This window comes from Apis florea, unplaced genomic scaffold, assembly GCF_048593485.1.
Source record: "Apis florea isolate Af1SG1 unplaced genomic scaffold, ASM4859348v1 contig_3813_pilon, whole genome shotgun sequence".
NCBI classification, from domain to species: Eukaryota; Metazoa; Arthropoda; class Insecta; order Hymenoptera; family Apidae; genus Apis; species Apis florea.
In genome coordinates, this window is record NW_028256869.1 from 364,360 (window position 1) to 391,554 (window position 27,195).

General features: G+C 35.6%; 3 protein-coding genes across 12 annotated transcripts in view; 2 read left to right on the forward strand and 1 right to left on the reverse strand.

The window, feature by feature from the left end:
• Positions 1-16: 16 nt before the first annotated feature.
• LOC100872985 (acyl-CoA:lysophosphatidylglycerol acyltransferase 1) lies at positions 17-3,127 on the forward strand. 3 transcript variants are annotated; one of them, XM_012493434.3, is made up of 7 exons: positions 17-458; positions 555-720; positions 1,489-1,706; positions 1,789-2,003; positions 2,078-2,351; positions 2,457-2,608; positions 2,697-3,127. In XM_012493434.3, the coding sequence occupies exons 2-7, from the start codon at positions 686-688 to the stop codon at positions 2,931-2,933; spliced, it is 1,131 nt and encodes a 376-aa protein (XP_012348888.1). In that variant the 5' UTR covers positions 17-458; positions 555-685; the 3' UTR covers positions 2,934-3,127. The 3 variants fall into 3 exon arrangements, with proteins under 3 accessions (XP_012348888.1, XP_086773250.1, XP_012348889.3); XM_086917124.1 differs by having other exon boundaries at positions 166-720; XM_012493435.3 differs by having other exon boundaries at positions 269-720; positions 2,669-3,127.
• Positions 3,128-6,357: 3,230 nt separating this feature from the next.
• On the forward strand, positions 6,358-7,826 carry Naa20A (N-alpha-acetyltransferase 20 A). Its single transcript, XM_003698485.4, has 6 exons — positions 6,358-6,754; positions 6,863-6,887; positions 6,989-7,079; positions 7,199-7,328; positions 7,395-7,531; positions 7,612-7,826. Exons 1-6 carry the CDS (start codon positions 6,702-6,704, stop codon positions 7,695-7,697), a joined length of 522 nt encoding a protein of 173 aa, XP_003698533.3. The 5' UTR covers positions 6,358-6,701; the 3' UTR covers positions 7,698-7,826.
• Positions 7,815-27,195, reverse strand: part of LOC100870484 (uncharacterized protein CG43867) — a 74,296-nt gene continuing 54,915 nt past the window's right edge. For 3 of the 8 annotated variants that reach the window (XM_012493425.3, XM_086917121.1, XM_086917120.1), the window contains 19 exons: positions 23,408-23,470; positions 17,130-17,297; positions 16,663-16,848; positions 16,283-16,485; positions 15,599-15,830; positions 15,326-15,500; positions 14,999-15,235; positions 14,633-14,924; positions 14,275-14,548; positions 13,797-14,186; positions 13,492-13,710; positions 11,372-11,664; positions 10,963-11,296; positions 10,624-10,863; positions 10,405-10,541; positions 10,201-10,330; positions 9,924-10,133; positions 9,716-9,851; positions 7,815-9,647 (listed from right to left, as the gene is read on the reverse strand). In XM_012493425.3, coding sequence (XP_012348879.3) covers positions 9,583-9,647; positions 9,716-9,851; positions 9,924-10,133; positions 10,201-10,330; positions 10,405-10,541; positions 10,624-10,863; positions 10,963-11,296; positions 11,372-11,664; positions 13,492-13,710; positions 13,797-14,186; positions 14,275-14,548; positions 14,633-14,924; positions 14,999-15,235; positions 15,326-15,500; positions 15,599-15,830; positions 16,283-16,485; positions 16,663-16,848; positions 17,130-17,297; positions 23,408-23,470 — 3,984 coding nt within the window. In that variant the 3' untranslated portion in view covers positions 7,815-9,582. The remainder of the gene's footprint in view (positions 9,648-9,715; positions 9,852-9,923; positions 10,134-10,200; positions 10,331-10,404; positions 10,542-10,623; positions 10,864-10,962; positions 11,297-11,371; positions 11,665-13,491; positions 13,711-13,796; positions 14,187-14,274; positions 14,549-14,632; positions 14,925-14,998; positions 15,236-15,325; positions 15,501-15,598; positions 15,831-16,282; positions 16,486-16,662; positions 16,849-17,129; positions 17,298-23,407; positions 23,471-27,195) is intronic. The other 5 variants (XM_012493430.3, XM_012493428.3, XM_012493427.3 and 2 more) reach the window with 5 other exon arrangements.

Genomic DNA, 27,195 nt, shown 5'->3' on the forward strand with positions numbered 1-27,195 from the left:
GATAATAAGATTGATTATTTGCGAAATGTTTTTTGTAAAACTATTTTAGATATATTTTAATATAAAAATGTAAAAGAATAATATAAAAAATTTAGATATTGATATTTCAACATTTTGATTGGAGAACTATTGTTATCATTTTCAAAAACATGAGCTTTCAAATGTGCTTTATAAACATTGAATTTTTCTCTTTTTGAATTGTTCTACTTTCGATTGCCAATACGATGTCAATCATTTAATAGTATAATCATTGTTGATGAGATTATGTAGCATTTTTACAGTCTGTTAACTTTCGTCGCCATTATATTTATGTTACGTGTTCTGTGATTTTACATATATTAAAAGTTACAAAATTATGGTGTATTCTTGAAAAACGTTACCTAAGTGGTAGTTGATAATAAGCCGATAAATTTATGTAATACGATTTTATTTTATTAGCTACGTGTCAATTATAATTGGTAATATTGAAAACAATTATTCAATGATTAAACTAAACGATTGTACTTATTGAATTTTAATAAGATTTTATTAAGATTTTCGTTTCATGTAATCAGCACGCGGATTTTATGTGTCACTCAATTTGAAGATTCTTTTTTTATGTAATTTGTGCAAAAGGGAATGCTATGCTCAAAAAATTGTGGTTAAAAATTTTTCGAGTTCGTATTGCAAGTGGTGTCTTTCGAAAATGACTGACTTTTCTTATTCTTCTACTTTTATGAGGTAAGTAAAATAATATTAAATATATCTTATCAAATATATTACATTCAGATTCTACAATTCCTATATTAATAAAAGAAAATGTCTTTTAATAATTGTAAACCATTTTACAATCAATTTATTTTTCAGCTTTTAATTTAATAAAAATGTATCTTTTGTCCTTAACCTATAATGTCACGCCGGCCTCATGTTCTCAAATAATATAATTTTTTCAATAATTTCAAATTATTGTAATTATTTATGTTAATCGTTGTAACATGTGTATGCAAATTGTCATTTTAAATTGAAATTATTTTGATTTAAATAAATTGTCATTATACACGAACAACAATAAATATAAATTAATTATAATTATTTTTTTGTTTAATAAAATTTCTAAAAAAATTATATTTCAAATTATTTATACTTTGAAAAAATTAATAATTTTATATTATATCTAATAATAATATTATTTTAAATTTAATGTATAATAATATGATGGTTAGAATCAAAAAAAAAAAAAAAATCAAAATTTTAAAAATAAAAACGATTCTCTTATTATACAATAAATAATTTTATTTAAATTATGCATTGAAATTTTATTAAATAAAAGATATTATAAATAAAAGATATTTTTATATATTTATTTATGTAAATTAGTATTTATATGAAAAATATTAATAAAAATATTATTCTATTAACTTGTGTTTCAGTTATATTATTAAAAAGGATATATAATATTCTTATAAACTTTTAAAAATTTAATAGAATAGATTATATTTATATTTGCAGGGTAATCAATAATGTGTTAACTTTTGTAAAATGTATTGCTAGAACCAGTTTTGTGATAATTAACAACATTTATTGTATACCAACATATGTAGTATGGATGACATTATTATTCCCTGTAAAAGTTTATCAACCACAAGTATATTGGAGAATCGAAGGGATATTTTTTCATTGGCTATTAGCAATGGTATCAATGTGGACTTGGTCTGCAGGTTATGATAGTGAGCATAAAATTAATATATAAGTATTATATAATATGTATAATAATATTATTAATTAATAATGAATATTTTTAATTTATAGTAATAGAACAAGGTGATGATATACAACAAATTATTAGTGAAAGAACATTAGTAATAGCAAATCATCAAAGTACTGGAGATGTTCCTATCCTAATGACAACATTTAATGCTAAACCAAATGTATTACCTAATTTGATGTGGATTATGGATAGAATTTTTAAATTTACTAATTTTGGCATAGTTTCTGTTTTACATCAAGACTTCTTTATAATATCTGTAAGTGAATTTGATTTTTTAATTTATTATTAACATCTTATATATCATATATGATAAAGTTATTTTGTTTTTAGGGTCGTAAAAAAAGAGAAGAGAGTTTAAAACAATTAGAAAAACATCTGAAAGAATCATATATTCCATTAGACAGAAAGTGGATGGTGCTTTTCCCAGAAGGAGGTTTCTTATGTAAAAGACGAGAGACATCACAAAAATATGCTAAAAAAAATGATTTACCAATTCTTGAGAATGTAACATTACCACGTGTAGGAGCAATGCAAACTATATTTGATACAATTGGTCCATTACAGGAATATAATACAACAGAACAACAATTGAATAATAGACCAAGTAAATAATTTTAAGATAAATCAATACTTTTATTCAATATTATGTAATAATGTTAAATAATAATTATTAAAAATAATTATTAAATTATAAAATAATGCTTTATAGATATGATGGTAGCTAAACCAGAAATTAATTGGATTCTTGATATAACAATAGCATATCCTCAAGGTAAACCTCTCGATTTACCAACAATTATAACTGGTTCACGTCCACCATGTGAAACAGTATTATTTTACCGAGTTTTTCCTAGTTCAGTGGTGAGTAAGAAACTTAGATTTTTATTTTATTTTATTTCATATATATAATATTTTCTGTAGGAATTTTGTATTGCGTTATTGATTTTAGGTTCCGCGGGAACCAGAATTATTATCTAAATGGTTATATAATAGGTGGGTTGAAAAAGAAGCACTTTTGGAAAATTTTTACAAATATGGAACATTTCTTGGCACACAAGCATCTGCCAATGAAGGTTCTAAGATCCATCAGGATCCTTTAAGATTCCTAGTCCTTCATTTATTTTTTATAACATCTAGTTATATACATTACAATATGTTTGCGTATGTATTATCTTGCTTCTGGTAAAGCATTTTATGCTAAACAAGAAATTACGTTCAAACATAAGTAAAATTATAATGTAGTAAAGTAAAAATATTCCTGCCTCAAATATTATTCTTGATGTTGACTAACAAAACTAACGAACGTATGGATTGTAACATAATGATTGTACGAATGTTTATAATCCAAGAATGTCACGAAAAGTGAATTGCAAGTATTAATTTCATTACTCTACATTTATTTATCATCATTTGCCTATTTTATTGATTATATATATGTGTATATATATATATATATATATAAATATATATATATATATACACACACACATATATATATGTATATACATGTATATACATATATATGTATATATATATATATATATATATACACATATATATGTATAATATATATAATATACATATATATAATTTCAAGCATTTTTTACATTGTAATAAGTCAACTTTATATAATATTGGGATATTTTCTTTAAAAAATTAATTCGAGAAAGTTGTTTATTTCTATTTTTCTATAATTATATATTTCATATATAATTATAGATAAATATTTATATAAATATTTGTTTTTGGTACAAGAAATTTGTAATACATTTCTTAATCAATAAGTTAATTTTCTTTTTATTTTATTTGGATAATGTAAGATAATTTCAATCAATTCTATCATATCTTTATGCTTAAATTTCTGAAAATAGAATTTTATGATATTTTGAATGAAATATTATATTTTAAAAATTATTCAAGCTTTTCATAAAAAATTCTCTATAAAAATATACTTCAATATTATATTATCTATAAAAAAAATTATTTAATGTTTATTGATTGGATTAGAATGCTACCAATTACATGATATTTTACACAATTTTCATTAAATATATTTTTTATTTTTTCATTTATTACAAAATGTAAAAATATAAATATCTATATTTAATTGTCTGGAGGACTTGGCAGTATTTCAGGCGATATTCATAGTAATCCTACACGTGTGTTTTGTAATACGATATCTTAAGTAATATTTTGAAATGGAATTGTAAAATGTAATAGTAAATTGTTATTGCTGTTTAAAGACAGTGATAGTGAATACTATTTCAAAGAATATCTATTTATTTGTGATATATGATAAAAAAAAAGTATTTTTCAATGCGAAAAGTCAATCATATAAACATAATTTTTTAAATTACATAGAAAATTTATATAAGTTCATAATTCTATAAAAAAAAGTAGATGTGAAATTTGACGTGAATTGTTTTGAAACTTGGCAGAAATAAAGATGATATCTTCTAAACTCTGTCAAAATAATTAAGATGTGTATTTTATTGTTAAACTTCAACTACTAATAACATTGTTCAGTGAAAGAAGACGATATGTCATCTGTGCCTTGTTCCTGCGGACAAATCTCAATATTAATTGTATATATGTAAATCTCATGCATAATTTTCATAGTCAAATCAATGCCTACAATTAGTTTTTAAGATATTCATCATTTTATAAAAAAAGAAATAAAGCATATATGGCATATATTATAATTGCATGTATGTAGATGTAATAGAATTACTAAAGACACGTGTCCTTAATGCTGCCTAATTGGTTATTATAAAGTAAAATATATAGCCCAAATTGAAAGCAATGTTTGTAGATTCTATTGGTGGATCAAAAAAATAATTAGCATGAAATGGACATCCATTTTTGTGAAATAATCGTAGTAATTAAATTTTTATTGTGATTCTTATCAATAAGAAAGGTTTCAAAAAATATATAAATTATGATTATGAATTTTATGATAAAATATAGTTGTATAACAAATTTAAAAAAAGATATCAAACAATAGGATTAAATTTATTTAAGGGGGATATTAATTTTACATAATTATATTACATAGTTATATTAAAAAAATATGGAAGTTTCAAATAAATTTATATAAAAACCATTGTGACAATGAAATACGAATATGAATATTTATAATATTTCTTGATATTAACATTTCATATAAAAATATATAGACATATGTTGTCAAAGCAAGCAAAAAAAAAAACCAAATCAAAAAATTATTTGCAAATTCAATAATTTCTTGTTTTTTTATATTACAAATGCATTTTTACTTGATAAATCAATAAATTTATATTATTGTTTTTTTAAACGAATATTTTATACTATGATAAAATACCTCTAATCTTGGTTGCAAATTTTAAAAACGATATCCTAATAAAATAAAATCCTAAATATATTATCAATTATATTATAAAAAATTATTAAATTTGTAAATAAAATTTATGTTTTTGGATTATAAAAATTGCAATGCATTTGAAATTACTCAATTAAAAATAAATAATTTGTTTAAAATGTTATAAAAATATACATTAAGATTTAATTGCAATTAATATATTCTTATTTAAATCTAAGAATTTATATAAAGAAAATAAAACAATGCTAATTGCATAATAATATTTACTCTGTTATAAGAGCCAATATTTTTAAAATATTTAGCTATTAGATTTAAAGTACAACATATTGTACATTTAATATAAATCATATAAAAAGTTAAAATATCAAATTTCATATATTTCATATATTTTCAATAATATGAAATGGTATGGCTAACATAATGTATTTATTAGAAAATACATTTATAATTTTATGATTATTGTATTAAGCATTTGTTTTTGTGCACTAATTATAGAGTATGTTAAAAATGTTATATTTTATACAACATACTTTTTAATAGAATTTTAGCACAGAATAATATAAAACAAAAATGAGAACCTGGTTGTGCTTGGTTGTGCTTTAATTTTTGTCATTGCTCTAGGATATTTTTATAAGAAACTATTATTATTCATATATATTATATTTTAAACAAAAATTTTATTATTGTTATATAGTGAAGCATATTTTTTTTATTATTTGAATATATATATTTATATAATATTTTATATTTAAATAATAATTCAAAATGTTATATTTTTTTTTCAAAATGTTAGTGATATTCAAAAATTGTAAAATATAATTTTATAATATGCTAGTATTTGTATCTTATATTAGTAGTTTTTATTTAGTATTTTACGTAATATCTTATGTGAAAAATTGAAAGTTTTGATTTCATATTTGTTACAATAAATTTTTTAAAATATATAATTAAAAAAAAAAAGATTTAACTAGTAAATAATACTTCTCAAAATAAAACCATAGTAAATTTTTAATATTCACGAAAAAAATACGCTTAATGCTCAAAATAAAGTTAAATCGTTTTTGTGCAATGCAGAAATAAATATTACATTTCATATTTTTATCGTAAATCTACTTATTCAATTTGACATGTTTTATGACTGCATCTTAAACATGATTGTATATTAATATTCACTATATTATATTTAGTATACTATATAAAAATACAAATGTAATAAAACAACTTAGTTTAAGTTCTCTAAATTTTACAAAAATATTTTGCCTTGTATCTTTTTCTTATAAGAATTTTAATAAAATTAAAATTTTCGAATTATATGCGAAAGTTTTTTTATATTTTTATATTAATATATTAGAAACTATATATAAATATATGTATATTTATTTATATTTATATTATTTATATTATTTTTATTAGTATTTATAAATTATGTAATTCAAATAAAATTAAAAATTTTTAAATTTCCCAGTGATGCAGTGGCGACTTGTGGCGTTAGATGAGTAAATTACGTTAGATGTATTTATGTGGCTGTGTTTGGAATTGATAGTGTCTTCATATTAAATTACATTTATTTATTTAAGTTTTCATAATTTTTAAAACATGACAACTCTTAGACCTTTTACATGTAATGATTTGTTCAAGTTTAATAATGTGTAAGTATTAAAATATTTATCTGTATTAGTAAACTTTTAACCTAAACATGAGATAATAAATATAAAGTATTATTTTAATAACTTTATTATAAATTTTTACTTTTTTAGAAATTTAGATCCTCTGACGGAAACAGTATCCTTTAAATATTTTGTGTTCTAATATGATTATTATTTAACTATATATATATATATATATATATTTATATATATTTTTCTTAATTTTAAGCTTTATAGTATGGACTTTCTTTTTATACATATTATCTAGCACATTGGCCAGAATATTTTCAAGTAGCAGAATCACCAAGTGGAGAAATTATGGGTTATAGTAAGACTTTTTTAATTTATTCATTTATTAGTAATTAAAGTATTTTTTTTTTTCGTTTATTTCAAGTATAAATATTGAATACGAAACACAAATTTTTTTTTTATTTTTTAATATTGAAGTTATGGGAAAAGCAGAAGGACAAGGGGAAAATTGGCATGGTCATATAACAGCTCTTACAGTTTCACCTAATTATAGAAGATTAGGTTTAGCTGCAATGTTAATAGAATTTTTAGAGAAGATTTCAGAAAAGTAAGTTTAATGAAAGCTTGTTAATATATATTTTATATTTTAATATATATGTTATTATTATTGTAGGAAGCAAGCATATTTTGTAGATCTCTTTGTAAGAGTTAGTAATAAAGTAGCAATCAAAATGTATCAGCAATTGGGATATATTGTATACAGAACTGTTTTAGAATATTATAATGGAAATCCAGATGAAGATGCTTTTGGTATGTAAAATATTACTATTTTTGTAAAAGATTTATTTAAATATTATAAATTAAATATTTTATATATATTTTTTTTTTAGATATGAGAAAGGCACTTTCTAGAGATGTAAAGAAAAAATCAGTAATACCATTAACTCATCCTGTAAGACCTGAAGAAATAGACTGAATAATGTAAATATATTACTATGGATTTAATATAAATTAAACTATATAGTTATGGGAAATTTAAAAAATATTATTATGATAAAGTTTTTAATATAATATGTAAAATAAATAAATAGTCTTTTAAAGTGTAGATCCGAGCAGTTTATTTCTTTTGCTGTACAATAGTACAATGCTTTTCGCGTACACCGCTCGTGCCTTTATGCATCGTTTTATGCGAATAAATAATAAATAGAAATATAAGATGGTAGGCTCAGTAGAATATTCCGTAGCAGCCAAATGATCGCAGGAAATTTCTACCACGATTGTAGCCTTTATCAGCTGCCATTTTTTCATTCTATTATATTTAGAAACTTAAACCTAAGTGATATTTACAGATCAGTGACTCTTTTTACTGCATCATAATACAAAGGTGCTAAGCACCTAAATGATAGCATTTCATTGCGTATTATAAAAATTAAAGACAAAATGTCGTTCTTGCATATCTTTGTACTGCTCCCAGTAATCTGAGGTTCGATCGTTTCTTATTTTATATAAATCTTCAATGCGCTAAACAAAGCCGTGCATAAAATTACTTTGTCTATACTGCTCAGAGAGGCACAGTCATATCAGCCTATCTCAGGAATTATAAAAGTATAGAAGTCTTGTACATATTGCACGAAAGCCCTACTTTCAACTTTTATTTATTTCTGGATACTAAAGAGAAGGAAGACATTTGCTAGTTATGTAGGACACATCAAGCAAGTACAAAACTTCTATATATGAAGGGATTATTATTTAATTGGTACAAAAATGTTGCACATATGTTATCGCAGGAACGATATTAATTATTTAAAAAAAACGCGTTCCCATTACATCTATTTGGTCATGTCCTTATAAAACAAACTTATTTGTTTAAACATTAAATAAATATAAAATATAAGACTAGCTGTTATCAAAATAATATGATAATATGTTCTATATGTCACTTTCTGATGAAAAAAATTTTTTTGATTGAGCTTTAATTCAATTAGATTTATATTTAATATTATCTGTACTTACTGTTTCTACTGTTTTTTGAAATTAGTTGTAAAATATATAAAAAATAATTAATAGATGCAATAAAAGATTATATATATATGATATTTTTAGAATTAAAACAGATCATTGTACGAATAATATAATTAAAATATTGTATATAAATATACAATTATAGTAAGTACAGTTATTTTAAATAAAACATTAAAAATCTGAAAATTTTTATATTTTTATATTTTTTTTGTTCATAGCTGCAAATTAATTACAGCTTATTGTATTGCAATTAATTTGGCAAAAAATAAAAATTTCGTCGATATAATCTTACATTAAAGACAAAGGTATCGCTGCATAAGTTCTAGACAGTGCTAGACTTCTAAACATTCAGTAACTCTGATTAATTATATACATATGTAATACACCACTTCTGTTTAGTTATCTTACGCTAAATGTTTTGAATTTGGTATATAAATACGGTAGCAAAAAGTTTCAGCACAATGCTCTAGCTTTTTCAATGAAACTATTCGATGTAATTTCAGATATACTAATTTACTTAGGCAGTGTTGCAAATCGTTTTCGATTAATTTCAGTCACCCACGTTCAAATCGCGTAACGTGGACCATGAAGTTTTGCATGCTGTCAGGTATGTACACAGAAATGTTGTTTATCAAGCATCATTTCTAATTTACACAAAATGCAACTAAAATCAACTACAGCGCACATGTTGCTGAGTGTCGTCCAGAATATTGTTACGCGGATTTTTATAATACAGCCTGTAGTATCTTCGAGTATAAAGTTAGTGCCATGATAGGATCAGACTTTCGTGAATCAAGTGCTGTATTCCCCTGCTTTTTTTCCCATTGACCAGTCTTTTTTTAAGGTCTTTGGTGATCTGGCGTAGATTTTAAAATATCTGGTTGCGTTGGAAGACAGCCTGAACCTAATTTAATTTTTATTTTATCAATAAAAAATAAAAACGAAGTGTATAAAATATAGATTTTTACAAACCAGTTGTGGGTCGTAAAGTTGATTTTATGGATCTGTGAGATCCATTACGAGTTAATGTATTCATTTGTGGAGTACCAGGTAAAGTATGTCCCAAGGCATTCATATAATCGGCAATTAATAATGTTATCTCCAAAATCTGTACAAATATAACCAAGTGATATTTTTAATATTTAGAAATTTAATTTTTTAAATTAGTTTCGATATATACCTTAGGTTTCGAAAGTGCAAACAAGAGTTTCTGTTCAGCTGCACCTTCATCAGAGCAAGCAACCAGCATAAAATCATCCAAACATCCTCCAAATGTAACTATATTTGCATAATTGTAACGACACATCACTGCCATTGTTTGCAATTCTAATAGTGTAACACTATCTTCGGAAACAGCTATCCATACGGTTATTGGTTCAGTTTGCTTCAACTGAGACAAACGTGTTTATATAATTTTTTTTTTTATTTTTTTTATATTTCGTAAAAATATTACTAACCTTTGCTTGATAGAGTGTAGCTCCGAAGAAAGGCCATTTTCTAGTGCAAGTTAGATATATGCGTACACAATCCAGTACACTGCGACCTTTTAATGCAAGCCATTTTTCTTGCAATTTCTCTTGCAATTCTCTACAATAAAAATCCACAGTTTCAAATATAAATAATACTTGTTAATAATTCCTTTTTGTTTACAAAACACTTGCCTCAATTGTTCGGCAGTAATATTTGTTCGATATCGTACGGGATAAAATTTATCCAAAGCTTGAAGCACCAAATGATGCGGATTACTTCCTGGGCCACTTCCTCGAGCTTTGTCATTGTTATATTCTCCAAAATCGATCTGTTAGCGATTAATCATTGCATGATTATTTTTTCATTTAAAAAAATTGTTATTAGTTGTTTTAAAGGATTTGTAATTTTACCTGTGCCATTAATGACGCGAGCTCAAATGCAAGTTCTCGATTTACCGGAAATTTGCCTTGTACGACTTGTTGATTTACTTGATAACAAAGAAGAAGTCTTTCTCTATCGGTTTCCATTTTAGCGGCCTGTCTCCAATAACATCGCGATTTATACGTTAATTGTATTACTCTGGTATTTTCGAATTTTCCCGAACCCTTCTCTCTCAATGCAGTTTCCCATTTGGAGATTATATCACAAAGCTGAAATGACAAAAATTAGCGTGTGAAAATATTTTTTCTTATGTATATATAGTTTATTAATCCTTATTTTTAATTTACGAATTCTTTTAAAGTGCATACTTTTGCTTGAAGATCAATGAAGTGTTCAAGATCTTTTTCAATCGGATCGTCACTGAATAACGTGAAACCTGATTGATGAACGTCTCGGCAACCAATTTCTTGATTTAAGGTGTTTAAAAATTCTTCTATTGTTGTGCTACCATCAAAGCTTACGACCTGATACGTGCCATTCAAAAAATGAACTGGTATCGCGTGTGGCAAGGAATGATGGTAAGGATTTTTCATTAATATCGATAGAACTTCCATTCTCGAAGGTTTCACCTCTCTTCCACCATTTTGAAGCGTTCTTTCCAATGCTCTTTCACAGTAAGCTGCATATTTGCCGCATTCCGTTCTAACAGAATTTATATATTCAATTATATTCAAAATTAATTAAAATTAAAATCCAAATTTTAATTAAAACGCTTACTTGGTATCCGCATTTCTTTGCAAGTGTAACTTCAGGTACCAGAGTAGTCGATTATTTCTTGGTAGGAATAGAGAAACGGCAAGCGCGAGCAGCTGCCATCCCTGGATAAGAACGTACTGGGCGGGATTAGTTTTGCAGTCCAAAATCGTAGAAGTCGAATGGCCCTGCATGAGCGGAGGACTGTGAGAAGTGGAGGCCGTCGATTGTGCGTCCGCATTTTCACCGCTGCCATTTGCCGCGGGACTTTGCGTATCGCAGGTGAACAGCGATTGCGTGGCGCAGAGAAGGAGCTGCTGTAATGGTATGCTGGCATACTACTATATCCCTGGATTGAACCAGACCTAATCTACTACTTTTTCTTTCTTTTTTTTAATAATTCGCGCTCCATTGTCCTCGTTCATTGCTTTTTTTTTTTTTTTTTTTTTATTTTATCAGGACAATCAAGGAAACGTATTTTAAAGAACTTTGCATTTTTGCAGCTCATCGACTTCTTAATATCCATCTTAAATTATACGAGGAATTTTCGGCACAAATATTTGAATATTTTTAAACTTGATGAAACACTCTATTCGTTACACGTCATAATATAATGCCTGTTAGTATGTAAGCAATCGAAATCGGACTGATTAACGCATAACTCTATGTGTGTTAATCACATAAAACGCATGAACTGTAATAAGTCGAATGAATTAAAAGAAATGTGGATGAAAGAAGCGCTTTTGTATTTTTTAGGCCATGTGAGTCTACCTTACAGCTCGAAACTATTTTTTTCTCATTCGTTTGTCACGAATGAATTAGATTGAAATTTCTCCTTTTTAATATTTTTTTTCGAAGCTGTACTTAACGACACAATAATTTATGAAATTGTCGATCTAATCGCGTTTCTACGATGTTCGAATCTGTAAGGAGTTTTTAAATGTTACTGTTCTTTTCTTTTATTTTTCTTTTATTTTAGATTATTTTTCTTAAGTAACCGTTAATGACCAGATAATCAAAGACTAATTTTTCTAAGCAGCATTCAAAAAACAGAGAAATATTTTGTAATGAGCTATCGAGCAAAAAAACGTACGGAAAAAGAAACAAAAAATCAATCTAGTAAAAAGATGTTTTTCTGTGTGTGGTTTTTTATGTACACCAACATACCATTCTGCAAGTGTGTGTGCCACAGAACGTATTTTGACAAGTTCCGAAATCATGTTACTTTTATTTTATTAATGATTTAATCAACCGATAATGCATCGATGATAAAGTATGATTGATGAAATATTGAGTTTAATTGATTGATTTCCGATGAGAGGAATGAATTGTCGAAATATGTTCGGCTCACATGATAGGGCATCAGGGTACAGGTGATCGGGTATCATGTATAAATATTATACACAATAAAAATAAAACAAACTTAACATGATGATGTTCTATGGATAGAGAGAGAGAGAGAGAGAGAGAGATAGAGAGAGAGAGAAAGAAAAAAAAAAGAAAAAAAAAACCAAGAATCGAAAAAAACGCATGCGATTTTAGAATAGCCTAGGAAGAGCACATGTAAAGCAGCAAATGAAAATGAAATGTGAATGAATGTTAAAACTAAAATCATTCTTTGTTAAATACTTTGTCAAGTATTATTATTATTATTATTGTTGTTGTTGTTGTTGTTATTGTTGTTATTATTGTTGTTATTGTTATTATTATCATTATTAATATTGTCATTAATACTTTATTGGTTTTAAAAATAAACAACTAGTTTTATTAATTAATTGAGTTAATTACCTTATAAAAGGAAAAAAAAGAAAAAAGAATAAAGATAACTAAACAGTTCACCGCTATTTTAATGAGATTATTTTGTATAATACTTGACTAAGCGTACCCGATGTACCATTTCTTTTGATTATTCAGAAACGTATATTCAATTTTACTTATTTTCTTTTCTTTTCTTTTTTTTTTTTTTTTGCAAGAAAATATTTTTGAAATATACCATAAATTTAAAATACCTTTGGGTATTTGCGTATTGACATGATAATAACGTTACGGCCAATAGATAAAAAATTTATTATGCGATATATGTACGTCGGCTGTAAAAATGGTACAGGGTTCAGAGTGTTTGTTAAACAATAAGCAGGACTTACAACGCGCGCAGTACCCAGCGACACAAGTCTGGCGGCCTTTTTTACCTGTACGCCCAAACGGTGTTGAGTGTGACGACTTGTCTGCTTTACCAATGCACATATGAATTCAGATTGTAGTTCAGGCTGGTCTATACATTGTTGCAACGCGTTTTGCGCTAATACCACATGGTAGTCTATGCCTGCTTGCTCTACTGCCACCGACATGAACAATTGACAAGCCTACAGGGACAAAAATATCGATTTCATAATTTTTTCGTATATGTAACATTATCGATATACGATATTCTTAAATTATACATGTTAACCTTGAAAAGCTTGATGGCTTCAGTTTGCAAGGCTTCGGATGTCAAACTAGTCAATGGGCTAGTGATATTTTCTTTTGTGTGTAGTAACAATGGGTGTCTCCAGAGGACACAACTAGGATCCCCGTCGGTTTCCATCAATCTTTGCACTAATTGCTCGTATTGAGTTCCTGCATTAGGTCCACCTCCTGATACCACCGTCAAGTGATATAACCAATTGTCTTTGTCTTGCTTATGGGGCATCAGCAAGTATGTAGGACCTTGATGAGTAGGAAAAATACCGATCGTTCTTTCATGAGGACATTCAGCGTCCCTTTCCTCGCTATCACTGTCGGACACGTGTTCAACCTCTTCCACTCTAGCATCTCTCATATTTATTTGTCCAATAGGATTCTAAAAGCAAAATAAAATAGAAGGATCGTTAATATTTATACAAATCTATATTTTTAAATGATGCATTCCAGAACATTGGATGGCTTACCGTATCATTAGGGCACTTAAAGTAAAGGAACATTTTTCCGATGAGGACGCACCAGCATTTCTTAGCGTGCCCGTTCTTCACTTTCGTCAACCATCCCTGTATCGTAGGCTTATTATCTTCTTTGCTGAGCAAAAGTTTCGTTGCATTTCGCCTTTGTACGTTTTGTAAAACTCTTATCCAATCTTCCATCGTTGCGATACAATCTGCCGTTAAATAATACGTTTTCTTGCCTGTTGCTATTTCAAATGTGGCCGCACCTTCCGCCCTATTTATCCTATTGAAAGGGTCGTACATTACCTATTTATCCATATAACTTTAATATTGAATAAAGAAAAATAGGGAATATTTAAATAATTACCTGCACACTTCGTCCAACACAATTTGACCTTGAGGCTTTCGATTTACATCGTTTTGGCTTTTCCAATACGTGAGCACTCCATTCTTCAACACGAACCATCTTTTCCTCCATGTTTTCAATTTACCACCGAGTTTTGCGAGATGGCCTGTCTTTTCCAAAGATTCTTGTCGTTTTGGACTCTCGCCGGAGACTCGCATTAACAAACTAGGCATGCTAGATTCAAGGGAGGTAGAGCTAAGAGCATCAGGAGGTATCGCGTAATCTTCCGATAAACCAGATTCCAGAGAGGTGTCTGCAAGCACGATTATCTCCGAATTGTCGGATGTACAAATGCAAAATTTAAAAATTAACATTTGAAATGCTTACCACGTTTCACGCTTTTGCTAGGAGAACCGCTGGAGCTTCTTTTGGCGGGACTAAGACTGCTGGTAGTTTTAACGCTCTTCGACGGGCTACTTCCGCTACCAAGTGACGAGTCTGTGTTGTCCGACGAACTATTGGTGATTCTCGTATTGGTTTCCGTTTGATTAGGATGCTCTTCGCCATCCGAACTGTCGTCAGAACTGTCGCCAAAAGGCATGGATCTAATTTGACTGGCTCGCCCTAAAAATGAAAAAAAAAAAAAAATATATATATATAAAACTTGATCTTTGAAAATTACTATTATTCGAGAAAAAAACAATATAGATTTACCTTTGACCGTTGCGTAGACTGGTACCGAAATGTCGCAATAGCCTTGAGAATTGTGGGCAGTCAAGTTGTGTCCTGTTGCTTGGGAATGTTTCGACGAGCTGGTCGTATTGGTCATCGTGGAAGGTGCCGATTCCTCGTTCGTAGGTGGACCGATGCCAAGCCCACCGTCCGCTACCTACAACAAAATTTGCAAAATACAAATTTCTTTTCTCGCAACAATTTTGTTTCTTGCAAAATTACTCGTTCATTTCGCGATATAAAACGATCCTTTACTTGATATATCTTCGCCTCCCAACTAGGAAATCGGTGCAGAGGCGGGGTAGGCGGTCGAGGACCTTGCGCGCTTTGGGCCCAATTCATCCCTTCTCTGCTCGGCGTGTAAATCTCCGCGTAATCGTGAATGGCCTCCGAGCTTCCACTGTCTCTGCTCGTCTCCGAGACTCCAGGTATGTTCGGCAGCATCACCAAATTTTCTACCGCCGCAGCGAGTTCTTCCGACAGTAAGCTAGAATGGGAAAAAGAACGGCAAGCAATAAAACACGGAACTAATTCAGTCGCATTCAAATCACTTCGATAAATATTATACCGATAGGCCCGTAACAATATACTCGTGCCAATAGAATTAATGTGGATCATATATTCTTTATATATATGTGTATATATATATATATATATAAAAAAGCTTTAAATACTCGAAGACAAGGGAGGACAAAGTGGGTCGACAGATCCCCGCAGGAAGTCTCAGGACGTTACAGGGTACCACAATTTCGAGAGTCGGGCGCCGCTATCACGTCGTGAGACCTCCCAAGGAGAATCGAGACACATTTACGCGACGATTACAAGCCGATAAACGACGCGCAAGCAGAAGCGAAAATAATAATTACACGAATAACGATAAGCGAGAGGTTTATATGTACGAAGGTGTGACACGTATGAAGCGTCGCGACGAGATTCTACCTTGAGTCCATATTGGTGGTTGCAATCCCTCGTTGTATTGTACCGCAAGCGGATAGGTGTCTTCGGTGCTTGGTACCGGCTTGTGGTTCCGCCACGGAGCTCTGCACGCTTTCCGGTATCGCTTGTGGTGTTCCCTCCAAGCTTTCCGATCGTCTGCGCAACGTCGGGTCTACTTCCAGGGACAGAGACGCTCTCGTGGGTGCCTGCAATAGATTTTTTTTTTTCATTTAGAGAAAGAGATGTATCTTTTCGAAGATACAAATTATTTTATATGCATTTCTTTTTTTTTTTTTTTTTTTTGATAAAGATCTTTGATAAAGTTTTTCAAAAATCGACAGAGATAAGAAAAACATTGGATTGGAAAAGATAAGAAAACTTACGGGTGGTTTCAGGCCGATGTTGGTTATGTGATTTCTCAGTAACTCCAACTGTTGGTTACATTTGTTATTCTGTTCCCTTAGATGCTGGTTTTGCTGTTCCAATTCCCTCAGCTTATTGGTCACCCATTCCTTTATTCTCGCGGCTTTCGCCTCGACCTGCCTCGCGTCTTGAAGCCGCAACTGCCTCTGCAAAAGTTAATAGTTATCGTTCGTAAATCGTCGATTTATCTCGTCCGGGATTTGATACGGCGAATCGTTTTATCACATTCCTCGTGACGCAACGCGACGCGTTATCGGAACACTTATTCTGCAAAATAGCGCGCGTGTGAAACGAGATCCGCTCGGCGAATTCTCGGAGGGAAAAGTCGGAGGGATCGAAGAGGGAGGGAGGGGATTTCCAATTTCTCGGAGAGAGATTCAAAGTGCTTTTCTTCGATTCGAAAAACACTCGTTTCCATTTCGTTTACCTGCTCCTCGACCTGTGTCTCTAGCTTCGAGATACAAGCACAATGGACATCCTCGATCTTGTCATTCTGCGTACCGGAAGTCGACGGCAGCGAATGCGGTGGAGAACCAACGCCGGATGTGCTCAAGCAATATTCACCCTTCACTAGCCGCTCCTCCATCATCCGTACCTGTAACAGAGAGTTTCCACACTGTATTATTAATCGTTATTCCATACGAATTGATCATCCGTTTCAAATTTATTTTACATCTTACGATCTTGTACCAATTTCATTTTTACAGATCGTTCCATTTTAAATTCGATTTTTAATTTACGATAATCTCTACTCCCGTTTCAACTTCCCTTCCTCCGAATAATCTCTTTCGATTCGAAACCAACCCACGCATCGATCGGTATCCATAAAAATTTTCTCTGGAAGAGAGGCTATTTTCCAAGTTTCTCTTCCAATGGATAAACTGGGCGAAATTCTCTGGACGAATTTCGTTGGCTCGAAAAGCGTCACGCGAGAGTACCACGTTTCCGGTACGATCGAAGAAGCATGGCAGTCGCGGAGACGCGTGGCGTGAGATCGTCGAGTAAACAGCGATGACAAAGCGAGTGGAGAGAGAGTGGGAGAAAAGGGAAAAGAGAGAGAGAGAGAGAGAGAGAGAGAGAGAGAGAGAGAGAGTGTGTGTAGTGTTGCGAGTTGCGTGTGGACCTCGTGCGCCCCTTTTCTGGCACGATGATGGCAGTGCTCGTTTCGCAGCAGCTGTCAAAAATCGATATCCACGTTTACACAATGTGGATACGTAAGCGCTGCACTCTGTACGTCCGGTAAACCGGTAGTGAAACGAGAGAGACGGAGAACGATATCGAGAAAATCAATACGCCAACGTAGAAATCCTCCGGCCCAATGTTTTCCTCCTTGTGTACCGCGTGTGAGTGCATGTGCTCCGCGAGTCATATCGATCACCCTCCGCGTTTTCATTGTCGTCCTTATTCACCGAGTCAAGGATTCAACCTTTTATTTCCGTCTTCTGTTTTTCTTCTATATTGATTTAAAAAAAAAGTTAAAAGGGATCGAAGAAAATGTGAAAAATGGATGGGGAAAAAAAAAAAAGAATAGAATAAAAAGATACGACGAGTTTTGTATACGACAATACTAATATACGACAATACTAAGATAACGATCGAAACAAGACTGCAACTGTTTCGCACGACGAGTAACAAAGCTGAGACGCGAAACGAGACACAACGCTGGCAGAGAAGTATTAATAGCACCGTCATTCCATCGAATTATCTTCCCAGATATCTCTGCATTCTTCGGTCCTCCACATACACACACACACACACACTGTATCGCTGTAAATTGCCCACGTGCCGCATCCTTCGTACAATTTAAACCATCATCACACCCGAAAATCGCACGATGAATCGACTATTCGCATTCTTTTTTTCCCTCCTCGCAAACTTCTCCAAAGAAATCGGCCGGATTTTAATTATTCCCTTTCATCAAAGAAACGTTTATCGAGACGATGATTCCCTTACCCGAGCTACGAGTGGCCATGATAATCGATCGATGAGATAATCGACCAACGACCTTTTTAAATCCTTTGTTCCTTCTTCTCCTCTCGAGGGCTCTCCCACGATTCTCGAGGGCACTCCCACACACGACGAGGACAGGGCCACACGAGATTTCCCTTCCCTGCTACAATATAATCGCAGCCGGCCTCTTCTCGAAGGGATGCGCGAAGGGGAGGAAGATATAGCCGCTGCTCGCGTTGTCGATGATCGAACCGGACTGAACGAAACGCGTAAACTGTACGGGCCTTTCCTGCGCCCGATGAGTCACGTTGGCTCGTAGCCAATGACAGAATTCGTAGAGGCCCTCTGTGCGTGCCACCCTTGGGGGGCGAGTACGTCACTCGGGGCTGACAGTCGACGACAGACGATCCGCACCAGCCTCCGACCAACTAACGAAAACGCGACAATCCGATCACGTTGCACGTCCGCGTCTTCAGATTTATCGATCTGCTCCACGTTTGTATCTCGCAGGCCTGCGCTCGCTGCCCTCCTCGCCACACGTTTCTACGATGGATTGGATCGCGGCACGACTTCTTACAGCGACGCTGATTCCTCCGACGGACTTTTGGGATGAGTTTTTTCTTTTTTCGACTGCGGACTTTTTCATCACCGTAGATTCGATCCAGTGGAATCACGATTGTCGAGTATTTTTTTTTTTTTTTTTTCAAATCGAGATGTACGTATGAAAGTTATTATATACGCTCGGGATGGAGAGTCCTGTCGCGAGATAAAATTGTAAAATTGCGATCGAAGAATTTTTCTTAATTTTTTGAAAGGGGACGGCTGGATGAAATTGGCTATGCATTTAGGGAAAACATTAGGAATTCGAGGAATTAAATGGAGCGTGAAATTCAACCGTGTCTTTTTTAACGTACCGGCCGAGTCGGTGAATTTCAAAAGAAGGGGAGATAAACTAACTTGGCAGCCGGAGCTCTGTTTAATTCAGAGACAATGACCGGGTACACCGAGTTCATCATTCGATCGAACGATTTCTCGAGCAGCACGCGTCCGAGAACTCTATCCGGAAGATTTATCGATTCGTTTCGCCACACAGACTTGAAACGCCTAGAAATAACTCCGCGAGGAGAATAATCGAATCTCATGCGCCGATCTACACCTCCTTTCTGCCACCTTCCATTCAATTATTCTCACGTCCTTTTTTTTTTTTTCCGTTTTTGTCAAACTTCCTCCCCTCCTCCCGATAATACTCTATCGAAATCGGACGATTTCATATCCCGATTATTATAATCATCTAATGATTTAAATCCCGAGCGTTTCTCTTGGAGTGCGGTTCAACGGCCACTTTGTTTTTTATTTTTTATTTCCCCACGAAGGGGACGCGGTGGGATCGTGGGGAACAAAAGGGTTCCATTGGAGAGGCCTCTGGTCCCCTTATCTTTTCACGGTGGCTCGGCGCACGTGCGCGTACACGCGACAAAGCGGTATCACCTCTCACGGGTGCATCGTCGAATTCTGGCTGGCTTCCCGCCAAAAGCAACTGCCGTGCAACGCGCACGTATACGCGTAGAAACATTCATTCAGCTGCGTTCGTTCGGGGGAGACGAGGAGAGCGAGAGAAAGAGAAAAAAAAAAAAAAGAAAAAAGAAAAAAGGGAACAGACGACCGCGGCTGGCTTAAATGGATCAACGACCGACGAACGCGTGAGAAATATGTAGTCGGCCGAAGGGCTCGACATTGCCCGTTCTAATGCGTACATTTCCACGTTAATGAGGAATTGTGAATGACAGAGAAGATTGGAAGATTTCGGAGGTGGAGTGGAGCCAAATGAAAATTCGAGTTTTAAGAGATTGTCGAGAGAGATATTTGAACGGGATTTAAACTTTGTAACCATTCGAAAGTTATTTTATTCGAAAGTTAAAATTCTGCCGAGCTGCTCCTCTTCTCTCAAGCCTATTTTTACCAGCGTTCTTTCGCTCTCGGCGCACGATAAAATAATCCTCGAGATTCGTCTATTTTTCGTTCGTGGGGCTAGGATAGAACGAAGAATCGCACGACGGAGAAGAGAGTTACAGAAGCAGCGCTCAAAGGGAGGTGGAGATGGACGATTCGAAGGGGGAGAAGAAACAGCAACATTGGAACGAGTTCCGGCGCCACAAACGCTTTGAAATATTTAAAGGAACGGGGTGAGAAAGGGACGGGGTGTGCGCGTACCTTTATTTTGTTTGGTGCGCGGGTGCTCACGGGAAACGAGGATTACTCATGAATTGGCGTTAAGCCAATTCTATACGCGACACGTCCCGTCAAAGCGGGTCGTTAAGTCGACCCGCGTCGTCCTCCTCCAAACCCCTCTTCTTCCTCTTCTCTTCTCTCTTCCCTCGCGACACTTTGTGTCCACTCACACTTGCCGATCTCGTTTCGATTCAATCCGTCCCACCTCTTCTTCTCCTCCAACTTTCGATTCCAACGAATGACTCGTCATCCACTTTCCCTCACACCATTCATCTTTATCATTATCATCCTCCTCCCTTGTCGTTAAGGACTTATTACTGTACACACTGACCGACAGACAGACAGAGCTCGTTAAGAATTCTCACTTACGATACGATATATCAAATGTATCAAGTATACCGACATTAAGAAAGCGAGAGAAAACGCACGAAGAATACGAAAGAACGATGAAGAAACGACGACGGCACGCGACAAGTGTAAGGGAATCGATGGCTGGAAGGCGCTAACTACCAAAAACTAAAGGAGATCGATGAGAGGCGCGAGTATAGCGTGGACGCACAGTGTGTCGTGACAGGTTTACCTTTCATCGGTGTCACCTGCCGGCCTCCATAATTCTCGTGGACGCGGTGGTTGGTCGACGCCGCTGCCCCGGCCGATCCTCCTCTCCCCGTCGCGATCGGGGGGGGTGCCAGCAAGGATCGAGAGAACCAACGATCGCGAGATGTCTGTCGGTGGCCGACGCGGATGCACGTGGATCACCAACGCCCGACTTTTTCCCCCAAATTTCGAGGTCATAACAAAACGACCGTGTTCCCGGCCGGTCGTACGGCCATATTGCACAGGCCTCCTCCTCCTCCTCTCTCTCTCTCTCTCTCTCTCTCTTCGCTCTCCTTCACGCTCTCTCCTCGTTTGTCCATCACTCGCTCCCAGCTGGCCGTCCTTCTCCCGTCCCCGTGGCCACCCCCCGTCTTTCTCGCGCCACCCGAATCCGCAAAAATCAATGCGACGTAACATGCGCCCTGCCGACACCCCGGATCTTTCCGGTGTACCGACCGAACAACTTTCACTTCCCCTCTCCCCCCCCCCCCACCCCACCTCCCGTTTTCTTTACTACCGGTGAGTAAACTTAAAACTTCCGCCCTCCTCGAAATATATAAATTCGCGTATAACTTGCTTTGGAAATTGAAAGAAAAGAAAGAATCGTTTGGGAAGAAAATTTGAGATCGAGGAGCGGCGAATATCTAGAGAGAGAGAGAGAGAGAGAGAGAGAAAACTAGGGCAAGGTTGCACACTCTGTGAATAACGTTTCGAATCAATCCTCGAGAACGCAAGAGAGGAATCAGCGTTGGTCGAAGCGGGTGTTGTATCGATGAGAGATTTGTTCGATCGAGAAGCGCGTAAAAAGAAAGATCGTGAAAAGTAGAAAAGAGAAATTGGCTACCTACCGTTGGTACAAAGTCAGGGTCGCATCGCGTATGGAATTTATCCGTCGGTAAAGGGCAAGCGATGGGGGTGCAAGGTCGAGGGAGAAAATCGATGAGGAACTCGGTGGAAACGATAGTCTGCTTCGTCCGGTTTTTCACCCTTCGAATAGAGAATTCCCTGGTCGGTAACGTAGTTATATCGATGATATTTTTTCGGAATTTTGCAACTTCTCGTTCCTCGTCGTTTAACAGAAATAAACAATCGTTAAATCTTCTTAAAAAATGTCATAAAAGACGCGCCCTTTCAAATAAATCCCCCAAGGGAGGAAAGATTTAATTTTTCGTCCACGCTGATAGATGGAGGATCAAGTGGTAAGAGCCCGGGCTCGACGTTAATTCTACCGGAATATGGATATTCTACTTCGCAACTTATGCACGAACTTCTAATTAACCTGGTTCACCGAATTTCACGTCTCGCAAAATAGAACTTGAAATTTCCAGGCAGGGAGATTCGGGGGACAAGGTTTTAAAAATGTCAAAGGTGTACATATCTGCGCTGTTGTTTCGTTATACCATCGATTAAACGAATTAATCTTCTTCGCGATTTCGTTACGACCAGAAAATGAGATATTTTTAAACGAATTCTAGAAGAAGAATTTCGCAACGACGCAATTTACAACGCAACATCCGATATATATATATATATATATAGAAAGAACGGCCGAGACGAGTCATTTCGAAGGGAAAGGAAGGTCTTGCTAGAAAAGACGTCGTTATCGCTCGCTAAATTAATTATTTATCCTTGGTGTATCTTGGAGCTAGCTGGCCGAGTGTTAACCGAGCGACACCGGTTAATAGCTATCAGGCGTGATCATTTACACATCGATTGGACGCTCGTCCAACAACGACATCGACAGACAGACAGGCAGAACCGATTTCATAGCGTTTCGATTTCTCTCATCGACCTGAATTGCTATTTACGAGCTCGAGGAAACGGGCTAACGAGTCGAGAATCGAGAGGCACGATCGGTTGCGTTGTACCTCGAAGAAAAAGTGGAGGAGGGATCTCTCCTCCACGATGGCGATTGTAATTTATTCTCACCTTGTCCTCCGCCTCGTCGGCTCGACCCTCCGCTTCCAATACTCGCTGCTCGAGTTCCGAGAGCTGGAAAAAAAAGAAAAGAAAGATCAGCTAACATTTCTTCTTTTTTTTTTTTACTACGATCGAAAATCGTAGTAAATTTTCTCTTAATCCAACTTTCAATTTTAACTTTACAATATTTTTCTTCTCAACAATTTTCCTCGGCCTGAAAAATCGATCGAACGTCTTCCAAAACCTCGAATCGTCGAGTACGCTCCGCATCTGTTTCGGCATAAATTTTGGATTTTGGGTTTGAAAAGAGACTTCGCGTCTACGGGAAGAAAAAAAAAATGAAATATTCATAATCCGTCGAGGTATCGAGAAGCGAAAAAGAAGAGAGAGAGAGAGAGAGAGATTTCACGTCGGTATCTCGCCGTCATCTAATTTTCCTTCCAGCGGGAAAACTTCCATCAAAGTTGCTTAAGTCCATAGCCCGATGGATGGATGCCTGGCTGACGAGAGTTTAATGGATACCATGGACTTAAGCGGTGCCACAAAACTTGCTTGATCCGTCAAAGATTGATACGCGCCGCTCCTCCGCCACGACGTGGACGTATTCCCGACGTGGTTTACCATCTTCAACCGACGTTTCCTCCTCCGCCGATTGATTTTTCCACGGACGATACTAAACTAAATTTAAATCTTATCTCCCTTTGTGTTTATATTTAAGAAGGTTACAATCAAGAAATATATTTACATTAGTAAGAGCAACCATACGACGACAAAGGGTTCGAATTCGAATTTAAAATAACGGCAACACCGAGTCTTCCACGATCCTCTCGAGTTTAAGTCCATTAAACGGACGGAGAAGCTAGCGAAAACAACGACCTCTTCTCTCTATTCGCAAAAATAATGGGTAATTCATTCGACACGCGTCCGTGATTTAAGTCTGGCCCATTAAACCGAGGCTCGTTGACTCCGAAGCAACCGGCTAAAAAGTATCCCGCGGTTGACCCCCGGGAATTAAACCCTCTTAAACCCGCGCCTCGACCCGTATATTAACCTCCGTTTTAATTAATCACCAGGCGACGCCTGCGTCCTTCTCGTCGCGATACACCACCCCCGCCCACACCGACTTATCATCATCCCGTTGCTTCGAAAATCACCGAAAATTCCCGAAATTTGTTTCGCTGTGCTTATACAACAAGGGCCGATCAAATAACCCGCCGCGTTTAAACCGTCTGCCTGGTTGCTGCCGGTTAACGAGAGAACGATTCATCGTTGCTCGATAATTGACACGGGTGAAACGCGCGAAACCATCCGCGCTCGAACGCGGTGCATACTTTAGCGTCGGCCATGTAAAACGGGCGAGGAGAGTGGCAAGTGTTAACGAGTGTACCGACGTATCACGGTTGATCGGCAAATAATAGGAGCCCAGTTGCGCGTTTATAGGGGTTGCACGGTCAACCCTGTGTGTGTGTATGTGTGGCTACAACAACTGCAAAAGAGAATAGGCGAAGTCCTCCAATTACGAGTTTTCCACCGATAAGCAACACCGCTCCTCGCCGATCATCGTGATGAAAGGGAGAGCGGCGGTGTTGTTGGGTCGACGAGCAACCGCAAACACGGGGGGGTTGGCGGGGCGAGACGTTCGATCGCAGGCCCGGTCTTGGTCGTGCGTGAGAATTCAGTCGCGAGCACGGGCTCGACGACAGTCGAGGAGAAAGAAAAGCGCCGAGGAGGAGGATCTCATCAGGAGGGTGCACGGCATCTGGCTCTGGTTGAGAGGGAGAAGAGGGGGAGAAAGTCAAGAGAGGTATGAAAGGAGGAAAGAAAGGAAGTAGTATCGAGAAAAGGGGGATTCCTGGAAAGAGGGGGGGAGGGGATAGGCGCGGATTTCCCTCCGTGGCGTTAAAGTCGCGGCTCGACTCGAGAAGAAAGGACGACGAAGGGTGAGGACGGGTACATTAGCCGCGAACGGGATGCCCGGAGAATCTCTCAAACTGTCGTCAACGCTTAAGCTCTCCCTCTTTTCTCTCCCTCGGCTTCTCTCCGATTCGGCGATAACGGTTTGAAATGAAAATCGTGGCTTCTCGGAACACGCGCGGTTTCGCCCATGTTTCTTCTTTCCTTCGTCCCTTTTTCTCGTGGAGAAACGAACGAAAGAAAATTTCGCCTCGATCTTTCAACTGGGTGGGTCGAAAACGACCGATCGTTGCTAACAACAAATTTCTCTTGAATTTCTCACGTCGAACCTTGTAAATTCTTCCTTCGAAATTTTTCAAGCGTGGTAGAGTAAAAGTAAGTAACGGACGAGTCGTTATCGAGAGAGAACGCATTCGTTATGGGAATTCGTGCTTGGAACAGGTGACCGGTCGCTAAGAGGGACGAAAAAAGGGAAAGAGGGAAGAAACGGACTCGACGGTCAAATGAAAACGTCTGCGCAGATTCGATGTCGAGTATCGTTGGAATTCAAATCGAATCGCTCTCGAGCACTGGCTACCTCGAGTGGAAATACAAAGAAGATTCACCGCGAATTGATCGGACCTGTGAGCAGCAATTTAACAAGCTTTGCTTCGCTTTATTCTTTTTTCCAACTCGTTACGGTTCGAGGAAACGAACCAGTCCCTTAGAATTTTCTAAAACTTACCAACGGATCTTTAAACCGACGGATCGTTTAACCAACAGACTTTGACATTTACGAATGAAAGTTGACCGCCGTCTCGATTATTCGTCAAGGAGAAAAACTATTCAAAGAAAAGAAACTTGACTTTTAAATTCCATCGACGAAATGTCGACGGAATGGACGATGATGACGATTTCATCAAAAAGCTCGAGAGAAAACATCGAAGATGACGAGATGCAAGGAAAAGTGGGCCAAAAAGAGGAATGGCTGAGAAAGAAAGAAAGAAAGAAGACGAACGAACGCGAGAGCAGTTCGGTCGAAACGATAACTTTCGCCCTCCCTTGGTCGTTTTCGAAAGAGGGTGAAAAAAAGGGTGGGTTCGTCGAGATTGGTTCGTTAATGTTATCGCGTGATGCGAGACATAAAGCACGGTGTGCGCCTTCTTGGGTTTCGTTTCTCTTTGTGCCGGCGAATTTATGGCGGGCCGATGGTGTCGCGTGAACGAAAAAGAACGCGGGACACAAGTGTATGTACGACACACGGTGCTGCCTCCCTCTTTGAAAAATCGTCACGCGAATTCACGCTTTGTTCCTTTTACCGATCATCGTACACGGATAATGGTCACGTCCAATCCAACGGGCAGAGAATTTCTTTGAAACGAGAACGAAACAACTTTTTTTTTTTTTTTAGAAAAAGAGTAAAAGCGAAATCAATCAAACGTAGAATTCTTCATTTTTCTTAAATACTTGCTCGATTCTTCTTCTTCTTCTTCTTTTTCCAAGCTTACTTTCGCAGCTACACCACGTCAGTCACGTTTTACGTATTCGAACGGTCTAAAATTATATCCGACGGATCTTCTCAACGTTTCCCTTCCGGTTAAAATCGCGAGTTGGGTGGCGAGGGAGCGGGTGGAAAAGTTGGCTGGAACGCTTTCATTTTTTATGAGAGGAGGGATCGTGCAGGTCTTTACGGAAGCGCATTAGCACTTCATGGAAGGCTCGGTCGGCATCCCTCCGAGAGAGAGGTTTCCTTCGATCCCCACGGATCGTTCTCCCGTGCCTTGTATATTAATTATTTCGAGCGGAAAAGGGTAGAGTTGGCTCGGCCAGAAGAAAATTACGGTCCGCGGGCGGGGAGAGAGAGAGAGAGAGGGGCCACCGTTGACCCAGATTCGCGTCGCGCG

What these genes read in the sequence shown, in the direction of transcription:
- Naa20A (XM_003698485.4), top strand. Translation starts at nt 6,702, where the DNA reads ATGACAACTCTTAGACCTTTTACATGTAATGATTTGTTCAAGTTTAAT. An exon ending in TGGAGAAATTATGGGTTATA is followed by an intron (nt 7,080 to 7,198) that starts GTAAGACTTTTT and finishes TTAATATTGAAG; the next exon opens with TTATGGGAAAAGCAGAAGGA. An exon ending in TCCAGATGAAGATGCTTTTG is followed by an intron (nt 7,532 to 7,611) that starts GTATGTAAAATA and finishes TTTTTTTTTTAG; the next exon opens with ATATGAGAAAGGCACTTTCT.
- LOC100872985 (XM_012493434.3), top strand. Translation starts at nt 686, where the DNA reads ATGACTGACTTTTCTTATTCTTCTACTTTTATGAG. An exon ending in AAGACTTCTTTATAATATCT is followed by an intron (nt 2,004 to 2,077) that starts GTAAGTGAATTT and finishes TTTTGTTTTTAG; the next exon opens with GGTCGTAAAAAAAGAGAAGA. An exon ending in GAGTTTTTCCTAGTTCAGTG is followed by an intron (nt 2,609 to 2,696) that starts GTGAGTAAGAAA and finishes TATTGATTTTAG; the next exon opens with GTTCCGCGGGAACCAGAATT.